General features: G+C 39.0%; 1 protein-coding gene across 1 annotated transcript in view; it reads left to right on the top strand.

The window, feature by feature from the left end:
* LOC311092562 (putative ATP-dependent RNA helicase DDX5) overlaps window positions 1-12,383 on the top strand; it is a 65,661-nt gene that overhangs the window by 1,099 nt on the left and 52,179 nt on the right. The window contains exons 2-3 of the mRNA XM_084129376.1: window positions 10,423-10,591; window positions 10,676-10,772. Of these exons, the coding sequence (XP_083985502.1) occupies window positions 10,423-10,591; window positions 10,676-10,772 (266 nt within the window). The remainder of the gene's footprint in view (window positions 1-10,422; window positions 10,592-10,675; window positions 10,773-12,383) is intronic.

The following is a 12,383-nucleotide window of genomic DNA, read 5'->3' as shown; positions in this document are numbered from 1 at the left end:
AACTGCGCTTTGAATGAGATTGAATCACATGCTAAATGACCGATCTACCCAGTACTCTTTCATTCCATTCACGAACGAAATGTACCAGTTTGTTCAATTCGTTCACGAACGAGATCTCTCTCTCTTTCAGACTCAAAACATCTCGGTCAGTGATGGGCGTATTCGTTCAGTAGATCCAACCAATATGCCCCTTCACAGCCCGAACTGAAATGCTATTTGCTGACGTTACGCAAATGAGACCTAACCAATAGAGAGCCCCAGTGTGGGCCCACTGTGGGTAAGTGTGGGTTTTCTGTGGGACAGTGTGGGCAAGGGCAAACCCTTTCGGGCCCCATGTGGGCTTTCTGTGGGCAAGCCCACTGTGGGACTGCCCACAGAAAACCCACACGGGCCCCCAGTGGGTTAGCCCATGTGGGGCCCATAGCAGTTTTGCCCATTTGGGCCCCCATTAGGATTTACTGTGGGCAACCCACTGTGGGACTGCCCACAGAAAACCCACACGGGCCCCCAGTGGGTTAGCCCATGTGGGGCCCATAGCAGTTTTGCCCATTTGGGCCCCCATTAGGATTTACTGTGGGCAACCCACTGTGGGACTGCCCACAGAAAACCCACACGGGCCCCCAGTGGGTTAGCCCATGTGGGGCCCATAGCAGTTTTGCCCATTTGGGCCCCCATTAGGATTTACTGTGGGCAACCCACTGTGGGACTTCCCACAGAAAACCCACACAGGCCCCCAGTGGGTTAGCCCATGCGGGGCCCATAGCAGTTTTACCCATTTGGGCCCCCATTACGATTTACTGTGGGCAACCCACTGTGGGACTGCCCACAGAAAACCCACACAGGCCCCCAGTGGGTTAGCCCATGCAGGGCCCATAGCTGTTTTTCACTGTGGGGCCACCATGAGGGTTTACTGTGGGCAACCCACCATAACAGTACAGTTAAATCATTGCTTTAAGATTAGAAGCTCAGGGTTAATCAAACTATTTTAACGATCCTGTAAAATGTCATAAATGTTATTTCATTCAACAGTCAATCCCATACTTAACTAAAACTGCACACAGTCAACAAGATAGCAAGACGAGTACTATCTTTACCTGTTTGCTTGTTGCAGCTGTTCCCAGACAGACTGATAAAGTCAGACAGACCACCCAGTTAACACAGAACATTCCCCTAACGTTAGTTTTTGGTTCCCGTTTGGTTATTTTTTTTTGGGAACCAAATACTAACGTTAGGGGAACATTCTTTTTTGGTTTTATTTTTATGTAACCATAAAATAATGTTCCCAGAACGTTGCTGGGTGGTTACTTTTAAATAACCTAAAAATAACTTATAGAGAACGTTTCCTAATGGTTATTTTTAAGTTATTATTTTGCAACCATAAAATAACGTTCCCAGAACGTTGCAGGGTGGTTATTTTTTGAATAACCTTAAAGTAACTTATAGAGAACGTTCCCTAATGGATATTTTTAAGTTATTATGTTGCATAAATGATCTCACTGAGGTTATAATTAAACAGGTTTTATTAAAATAGGAACAAATGGAACAAAACAAAATTTTCAAGATATTTTATCTGATTATCAAATAATTCCCTCCATCAATTCTGTTTATGTAAATGCTGCGTGACTTTTACGTGTTTTAATGGGCGCTCGCGCTGAACATTCGAGCCGCATTTGAACTGGAGCGGAGGCCGTTACCATGGAAACGGGACGACAGCTCAACTGACACAAGCAGTAACTCCGTCTCTCACTGTTGTTTTCACTACTTTCAGGTAAGTTTAGTCCCCAAACTTACACAAATAGTACATACAAATGCTTCTGACACATTCTTTCATGTAAATGACACGCTTCCGTTGAATATTTACTTTATAGAAATGATTTAGTGTCTTCAGGAAAAGTCCGCTAGCATCTCATCCGTTAAGTTAACAGTAACGTTAGCAGCTAACTGTTACTAGCTAGAGGCAAGTTAACTTGTGCTGTAATTTAGGCTTTTAATCACATTGTATGTATATGAGAGATTTTGATAGTATTGTAAAGGTTTTGCTGGCAATTTCCAAATGTGTGAATGAAAGTAAACTAATTTATTTAACTTAAAAATATTCACTGGACGGTTAATTCAGTGATTTCACGTGACGTCACATGACTCACACCATTATAGGAACGCCCACCTGGAGGGCAAATGAAAGGAGCACTATAATGACATTTGTGCCTAGTATTAACATGAATATACAATACAGTAGCCTAGTTTGAACCAGTTTAAGATTCCTATTAATTAATTTTATACTCGTATGGCCAACTCTCTCATTATTAATAAATGGTAACACTTTTTTAATAAGGTTTCATTTTGTTAGCTTTAGTTAACATGAACCAACAATTAGTGAACAATTACTTCTACAGCATTTATTAATCTTAAAGTTAAGATCAACATTAAATACTGTATTTGAAATGTTGTTTGTCCTCTCTCTTTTCAGTATTTATTGCAGTCTAATCCTGATTGCAGAATTGAGCTCCAACCCCAGTTAAGCAGACCTGAACCAGTTGATCGAGGTCTTCAGGATCAGCAGACACTACAGACAGGCTGGAGCTAAACTCCTCCATGACCAGGACTGGACACCACTGCTGTAAGTGATCGATCTAGTCATGTTCCGAACATTTTGCAGGGGACCTCAGCTCTGGCCCTTGAGGACCACTGTCCTGCAGACTTTAGCACCAGCCCTGGTCCAGCACGCCTGGACAAGCTAATCAAGCTCTTCTGGTTAAAAGAGCAAGTGAGATTGATCAGGTCTGGACATAAACTGCAAGACAGTGCACTTCGAGGACCAGAAGTCCTGGTTAATTGACTATTAATTAGTCAATAATCACTGATGAAAAAATAATAATTTTTATTTGTATAGATTTATGTAATATTTGACTAATATTCAGTTGTCTTCTCTCTTTTTTCCTTAATTGTGATGTGTGTCAAGGCACAGGTCACTCTTTTTCTGTGTATGTACTCGTTTGACCGTCAGACACATTCCCTCTATTTTTTTAAATAAAAATAACATATTCAGGTTGCAAGTTAAATCTATCAATGATTTATTGATAAAGACATTAAAAGGATTGTTCTTCATGTTGTTCCAAACATGTATTATTTACTTTTTTCTGTGGAATGCAAAAGAAGATATTTTGAATTATGTTTAATCTGTTTTGTTCATACAATGAAAATCCCATTGGATCCCATTGACTTTTTGAGTCATTTTTCAAAATATCATCTTCCACAGAAGAAATCATGCAGGTTTGGAATGACATGAGTGTGAGTACAAGTTGAAAAAATTATTCTTTACGTTGTGTTGATAATTTTAGTAAACTGTTCTCATGCTCTTATTTCATCATGCCCTCAATTGGTTCACTCTCTGTATGTTTCTCTTTCAACAGCACCGCCTAAATTTGTTTTTAATAATAATAAACACCTGTAACTATTTTTCCGGAACTCAAATTATTCTCAGGTTTCTCCAGTCATATATAAATTACACTTGGAACAACCCTTGTTTTTGTTTTTTTGTAAAAAAATGTATGTTAACATTTCAATTGTTGTTGTTTTTTTCTCACTTTAGAGAAAAAACTGACACAAAAAAACAGCCAGGCCGCAGCATCCGAAGGGGTTGATCCTGATCCTGTTAAATCATAATGCAAGAGACTGGGATGGTGGAAGGAGCAGAAGAACCAGAAGACTTGAGGACTCTGAAGACAAAAGACTCAAAATCTATTTAAAATAAATGCTGCTCTTTTGACAGTTCTGTTCAAACGTTCCTGATTTTTTTTTCCACGATTTACATGCTGACGACTGGATGCTGGCTACTGTAATAAATTATTAACATAAATTTTTAACATCCCAGGAATAATTACTTTGTAAAATAGATTAAAACAGAAAACAGTTATTTTAAGTTGCAACAATATTTCAGAATATTACTCTTTTTAATGTATTTATTAAATAAATGCAGCTTTGATGAGATGAAGGGATTTCTTTCAAAAGTATTTAAAAAAAATTACTGACCCCAAACTTTTGAACGGTAATGTATTGTGTATATATATGTATATATATATTTTACATGACTGTGAATAAATGAAATTATTTGAAACATATAACTTATAATGTACTACTTCAACTTTCAACAAGTGCAATTATTTTGCATGTATTGTGGCAAATGCAAAGTACAACCAAACTAATCTTGTTGTTTGTTAAGGCCACAGGTATATTACAATACATCTTTGCATTGTCCACACTTTTCCCAGTGTACCCACAGTATGCCCACACTTTTTACAGTGTTCCCACAGTATGCCCACACTTTGCCCACAGCGTGGGCTTGCTGTGGGCCCACAACTGGTCCCAATGGGGGCCCACTCTACTTAGTGTGGGCCAGCCCACAGTCAGCCCACACTTTGGGCTGTCCCGATGGGGCCCTACCTGGGGCCCACATGTGCCCCGCATTTCACGCTGGTATTTGGGCCCACAGTGGGCTGCCCACAGTGGTCCCACACGGGTCCCTAAGGGGTTTGCTGTGGGCCCACAACTGGCCCCAATGGGGGCCCACTCTACTTAGTGTGGGCCAGCCCACAGTCAGCCCACACTTTGGGCTGTCCCGATGGGGCCCCACCTGGGCCCCATAGTGTGGGGCCCACATGTGCCCCGCATTTCACGCCGGTATCTGGGCCCACAGTGGGCTGCCCGCAAGGGGCCCATTCGGGCCCCAAAGTCCCTCCCCTCCGCTTCCGGCTCATGGGACCTTATTTCGGAAAAAATATGTATGGTAGTCAATAGGGCTGGGGTAAACGATTATTTATTAAACGATTAGTCGGGCGATTATTATAATATATATAATATATATTTAATATATATATTAAAAAATTTATTTTCTTTACCAAGAAAGTGGCAAGATGAAAACCACTATTTTCTGTTTCAAACTTTCACATAGCATCTTTAGGTTATAATAACATAAATAATTCAAATCCAGATTTTGATTTTCAAAGATTTATTATAAAAACAGATTATTTTTTCCCAAAAATGCAATAAATTCATGACACGTTTTTTTAAATGCAATTAATCCATTGAATCAATATAAAAGTTATTTTTCATATTGAAACTGTTGAAAATACACAACAAAGTAAGTTGATCCACATGACAGCCTCTGAACTCGGTCAATACTAATCTTATATTTAGCACATACTGGACTAAACATAGGCTACATTCAATCAGCCATCGCTAAGAAATACCTTCTGAAATTTTTTGACGGCGATCAGCTGTAAAATGGCTTGGTCCTGCTCGGTTTTCGTTGACTGAGTACAAGAATTGAAAGTTTTTTAAAAGATCCCCTTGGGTTCACGTGTCAGCATTCGACATAAGTTTGACGCTATTGTGTGAGAACAAGCAACAGTCGGCATTTCTCTTCCTCCCGCGTGCCTCATCTTGTTAATCTCCTCACGTAAATGATTAGATTTCGATGGCTTACGTTTCTTCCCTACGGCAGAATCCACCACAGGTTCATCAATGCCGTCAAATGTATTCATTTTTTTGTTTGTTTGTTGATTAAAAAGTGCAAAGTAGATAAGGAAAACTAGGATACCGGGTGTATTCAAAGCGCCACCGTTACTGTTTACAATGCGTGGAATGGTGCGCTGTGATTGGTTGAGCGGATTTATCACATTCTGCAGAGAAAGGAGACTGGCGTTTGTCACGGTTTGGAAAGAAAGGGAGAAAACATGACAGAATAACACGGCGGGCGGTGTGTGTGTGGCGAGCTGTACCTCCGGGAATGGTACAAAAAAATAAAATAATAATAAAGAAGCGTCGACGCAAAAAATATGACGTCGACGTAATTTTGACGTCGACGCGTCGACATCATCGACGCACCGCTACAGCACTAGTAGTCAATGGCGAGAGAACTTATCTTTTTATTCCGTCTGAACTGTGCCCTGAATTACACATATGATGTTTGTCAATTTAAAAGATAATTATGAAAGTCAAGAAAGTTTGACAGAAGAGTAACAGTTAGTTTTATGTGAAAATCGCTCAATGAACTTGCATCTCTCGTCTCGCACTATGTACGTAGCAAGATCCGTTGCTCCTATGTGTGCAGTCTGGTACAAAACACTCAAGGATGACGGCGTAACGTTACGATTATAACGTAAGACTATAGAAAAAATGACAGACGTTAGCTTCATTCATTGAGAGAAAAGGTATGACGTCGCATGTGCGCCTTTTGGGTTTGTAGTCTTTGTAATTACGTATTTTCACAGTCTTATACCTCAACAGTTTTACATCAAACTGCGACTTTCTTGACTTTAAAATGTATCTTTTAAATTGACAAACATCATATGTGTAATTCAGGGCACAATTCAAACGAGATCAAAATATTTGTTGTCTCTCGCCATTGACTACCATGCAATATTTTTCCGAAATAAGGTTCCATGGTGGTCGACCGGAAGGGGAGGCTCAGACTTAGGCTCTCTATACTGTCATATTTAGGGCCCAAGCCCTGAAAGGGCGAAGCTGGTACCCGGGCGTGGCAGGGGGGCTCAACAGCGCCCCCTTGAACGAGGTCCGAAAACTTGGTCCATAAATCAGACATGCTTATGACTTCTGCAGTATGAAGATCTCATCGGGCCGAACAACTTTCGTACTTTTACTTTTTACGCCAGCCCAACAGGAAGTCGGCTATTATGGGTTGTTTGGAAACGCGTGCTGTGGAATTTGATGTACTCTTCCTAGGAAATTCATCCATTCGCCTCCAAACTCGGTCAGTATGAAGTCAAGACATTGAGGATGCTAAATTGCGGACGGATTTTTGATATCAACTATTTTTGTGGCGAGGAAACGAATTTATGGCGAATAAGGGACACAGGAAGTGTATTATAACTTCAGCATACATTATCTGATCTTGATGAAACTTCAGCAGTGTATTCATTGTAAGAGACCGAACACAAGGATGTTCATAACAATATACATAACGACAAAAATCTTCCTGTTGGTCGGAGCTAATTTATAGTCATTAGCTCCGACCAACAGGAAGTCAGATATTTTGGTTTGAATGTGATGTTTTGGAGAATTCTCTCTCTCTCTCTCTGTATCTGTGTCTCAGTGTGTGTGTGTATCATAAAATCAGAATAAGGTAAGACAAGTAATATTTTCTATCTTTTATATATATACATATATATATATATATATATATATATATATATATATATATTATATATATATAATATATATATATATATATATATATATATATTATATATATATATATATATATATATATATATATATATATATATATATTATATATATATATAAATATAGCTGCGAGCAGCGATGAAGGGCCAAAGCCGGCGGCACCGCCACCCCGGTGCCTTTAGGTAACTAAAGGCATCGGGGTTGCAGTGCCACCGGCTTGGGCCCGTAATCGCTGCTCACAGCTATATTTTTTGGTTTGTTTTACAGTTTTTAGAGAAGTGCATGACATGAATAAAACGTAATGAATTCATTTTTGATAATACAAAATGAACACAACACTAGTGCTTACAGTACTGTAGTAGTCAAGTAAATTGTTCAAAGTGCAAAATACCACAAAACTAAGTCTAAAACACACAAACAAAATATAAGAAAAACAGGTAAAGAGAAGTGTAAATTTAAATAAAGTAAACAGTCAAGTGCCCCCCGCCCACTTAGCTCAAACCAATAAAAAATGACAATGTTAATTTGTCTTTGTTACATTTAACCATCAGCTTGCGTTATTAAACTGTTTTCAATGGTAAAGTGTAAATTTCTTTCTTTGATGTTTTCTTTCTTAAATATGCTAACTACACAAACCTAGCTCTATCTGTTCGCCATCATTATCATTCAAACAACTGGTTCTTTTCGTTCACAAACGAAATGTACCAGTTAGTTCAACTCGTTCACGAACGAGAAGAGCTCCTTTCTCTCTCGTTCAGACTCAGAAGCAACTCGGTCACAGTCAGTGAAGGGCGTATTCGTTCACTACATTCAACAAATCACATGCTCCGTCACATCTCATACTCGAAGGCTATTGGCTCGAGGTTTAGGCCCTGTCCCAAATGGCACACTTCATATGCACTTTTGGTCTTGTGGATTAACAACAATTGTATGCATGTCCGTGAGACCGTAGGGTGTCCCATTTGTCATTTTAGGCCTCAGAAGGGTGCTCGCGAGCGCCCTCTTTGCGGTCGATATGCGCCCTCGATGCAGACTTTTGCCGAGCCCGCACTGATACGATTCGTTCACTAACGTAACATCACTATTGGCTAGCGGCAAGACAGCAACGTAATGACATATTTAAAAAAGAAATTAGTTTCTTGAGGGTTAAGAACATTTTTCTAATGGCACAGCAGTAATCGTAATTACTGTAATTACACATCGTAATCCGCTAAAACGAATGCATGGGTTATTTTACTTCCTGAACAATTGCGGCACAGTTTGAGTGCAACTGAACCTCCTCCTTCAGGTAGTCTGGGGTTTGGTACCTCGCAGCGCACCCCGTCCGCATGACCGCTTTCACATTACCAATTACCAACATTACCAGGCCTTTGACTTTTACTCAAGTAGTATTGTAATTAGACATTGTTAGTAATTAGTATTCGGTAATGCGATAAATCGCGGTAATGAATATACACGATATTGTTATCGCGGGCACTTCAAAATACCGTGAAAAATAATAGATCAGAATTTATATTTATAGAACGCGCATTAGCTTATTTTCCATCAACCGCTTAAACAAACACTGCGTATATGCTGCGCGAAACACGTGTGCACTCTGATGTAAACAATCCCCACATGTAGAAGCACTGCGTGCATACTGCGCACTCTAGTCTAATGCAAAAAATCCTCACATGGAGAAGAAGCATGGCGGAGAGAGGAACGCTGCTGACGATTTATCCATAGACAGTAAAATAAAGGATTTATCCCCCTTCTAAAAGCAGGGCTGTCAACTCTACGCATTCAGTGTGAGACTCACGCAATTTACACTTTTCACACGCTCTCGCGCCACACATCCATTTTCTCACGCAGAGAAAAATCGCGGAGCAAAGAGGACACTGACACCGACAGACTAGACAGAGCAGGTTACTTTTGAAATTAAAAAAAATTCTCAGCTATCAGGTTCTGTCCATTTTATTACGAAATTCAGACAATAAATACCGTTTTGGCGCTTGTAAATGTGACGTGACCGATCGCTGTAACGCCTCAGTTCAAGTAAACCGATCATCTGCTACTTTTTATTTAAAGATACAGTACAACTTACTGAAAGGTATTTATGCCTCATACATAATATCGATCAGTCAGTGTTTTTCAACCACGAAAAGAGGTCAATAAAACTGCAGGTGAACAATTATGTCACAGAATGTTACATTTACCTCAGGAAAGCCATTTAATGACCAACACGTTAGTTGACTAGAAAAAATAGCTATAGAGAGGACTCAGGAGTATTTTGCTAAATATGTGCACTATATTACATTTGTATTATATTTTTACTTGTGTCATAATTGTTATTATAATGAAAACCAAATTATATTTAATTTAATTTTTTAATTTTTAACCTTTAATAATACCAGCTGACAGGGCTCTCTGTATGTTTACAGCATTATGTGAGATATACTTTTTCTAGAGAAATATTAACATTTAGGCTATCTACTGTAGCCTACCTAATATTTATCCAAAGAGTCAATATTGAATCAAGATTGAAATCAAATCCCAAGAATTGAATTGAAATCGTGAAAATTGTGTAAAATTCTGTTTAGTTACCAAATGTTTTGACAATCACAATTACACCTATTGTGATGCAAGTTGTTTTTTTTCTACATCCCCTCCAAATCCATCGGTTTCTCTTGAGCAATTAAAATATCGTTATAATACCGTATACCGTGATAAAAGCTCAATCAATTAATTGCAGCATGAAAATTTGATACCGGCACATGCCTAATTGTAATTAGTGACTTGTAACGGTGTCATTTTTGCTGAAAGGTATCTCTGCTTTTACTTAATTATGGTTTTCAGGTACTCTTTACACCTCTGGATTTGTCCTTTACTCACTCTCATGTTGTTCAAACCCCTTATAAACTTTTGTTCATTTTTGAAACACAAAGATATCTTTTTTAATCAAACTAGAAAGACAATGGAAGACTTCCATTGGAAGTCCACATAGCCAAAACTTGAAACTTCAAAATGTTTATAAAGACAATTGAAGAGTCCATATGAATCGAGCAGGTTAATCCGAGGCTTCTGAAGAGACATGATTGCTTTATATTGAGCAGTTTTATACAAATAGCTAAAAAATGGTAAACAGTCAAGCTCAATCATCTTCATATTTTACAGTCCTTGAATGAAGCTGGTGAACTGTGCATTGAATGAAGCTGCTGTGTGTGAACTGTTCTTTCATAGGTATGGCAGCAGTGCCCCCCGATTTAGCGGTGGCTGCAGTGTTCCTCCTTCAGGGAAGTTTGGGAACCCCGGTGAGAGACTGCGGAAAAGACACTGGAACCTTGATGAGCTCCCCAAGTTTGAGAAAAACTTCTACAAAGAGCACTCTGATGTCACACATAGATCAATGGTCATTTGTGGACATATTTACATAATTCTTAAATGTGTAGGGTTTTTTCTTTGTAAATCACTTTTGTTTGTTTTTGAATTACAGCAAGAAGTGGAACACTACCGCAGAGACAAAGAGGTGACAGTGAAAGGCAGAGATTGTCCTAAACCCATCATTAAGTTTCATGAGGCAAATTTCCCCAGTATGTGAACATTTTTATAATCAAATATAGGGCTGGGCTTTTATGGACCAAAAATCATATCTCAATATTTTCTACTAATGGCTCGTTTCCACTGAGCGGTACGGTACAGTACAGTACAGTATGGTTCGGCTATTGTTCCACTGCCAACAGTACCCTTACTTGATAGGCGTGGTGTAGCCTATGCCGGAAAGAAGCGATCAACGTCATTTTCGTACGAAGAAGAAAGCGACATAAACAACATTGGATGACATACAGCAGATCTTGTTCTTGCTTCTCGGCGTGTTTGTCACAAGAAACCAAGCGCCGACATTGTGCGTTTCTCAATAGTAAGTATGCAAAGTTCGAACTTGCCAAGTCCGACTCAGGAGAATGACTCCCGAGGACGCGAGTCCGGTAATTCTGCGTCACTCAGCTCGCTCTGCTACTCCGGTTATCTCTGTATGTATTTTTTAGGCAACAATAAAACAAAATATGTTATAAAACACCACACTGCCTCTTTTTGTTTTCATTTAAAGAAATCTTAAAACATTATAGCCACACAAATGTGGTTCAGGCAACGTGTATTGATTATATTCACTGCATGTAACGTTAGCCTATTTGTAACAAAACGAAATATAAAACACAACCCTACCTCTTTTCGTTTAAATATAATATAAAAATATTAAACATTTTAATATGGTCCAGGCAATATGTGCATTTGTGCTAAACAACAGATGTTGCAGTAAACAACATTACAGTGATCATCTTCACTGTAATAAAATTTTAAATGACAAGACTTAACCCAGTCTCTTTTTGTTAAATTTCAGTTTTATCAATATTAGCCATTATAAAAGTATAAGTAAAAGGTACAAGAAGCTATACAATAAGAAATAAAGCAAACAATTCAGTCAAACATACAAAGTCAGCGCTCTAGTCTAACCTTACAACGGTAAAGTTAAATAGCTTAAATATATAAAGTTATGTAACTTCACTTAGCCCTCAGCCAAAACGATTGGCCAGGGAACAAATTATAAATTCACGAGACCAAATATCGCCCGTTAGATATACACAAGACAAATTATATCTCATGTTTAACCACTACAGAGACGTCAGAGTCAGCGGCAAACGTCAGAACGACTAGCCGAGGAAAGGCTGTTCCAGGCGGGGTACATGAGCGCCCGGTGATCGCCTGGATCTCACAACCTGGATCAAATTTTCATAAATCTTTAAAATAAACCACAGATTTGAGCTTTAAACAACTACATTCTCACCTGAAAAACTCTTAAAACTACATTTCGTGACACAAAAACAGTAGTATTATATTTCAACTGCATATTAAAAAATGGAGCTTCTTATGTTGTCATTCCCCTTGTAGCACGGACAAGTGACGATACTCTGTCAACCAATCAACGTTCTGCTGCAGTGAGTCTAGCTCCGCCCTTTAGTACCGTACCACTGTGCTAGGTACCCCAACGGAAGGGTACCTAAAAAGTGGTACGGTATGGTTCGGCATTTTGGTACCATTCTCAACTTTTGACAGTGGAAACGGAAATATTTGCGTACCGTACTGTACCGTACAGTACCGCTCAGTGGAAACGAGCCATAAGTGGGTTAAAGGTTAAATTTTCTTTT

The sequence above is a fragment of the Abramis brama genome (assembly GCF_963993115.1).
Source record: "Abramis brama genome assembly, chromosome: 11".
Lineage (NCBI taxonomy): Eukaryota > Metazoa > Chordata > Actinopteri > Cypriniformes > Leuciscidae > Abramis > Abramis brama.
This window is presented reverse-complemented; position numbering and strand designations above follow the sequence as displayed.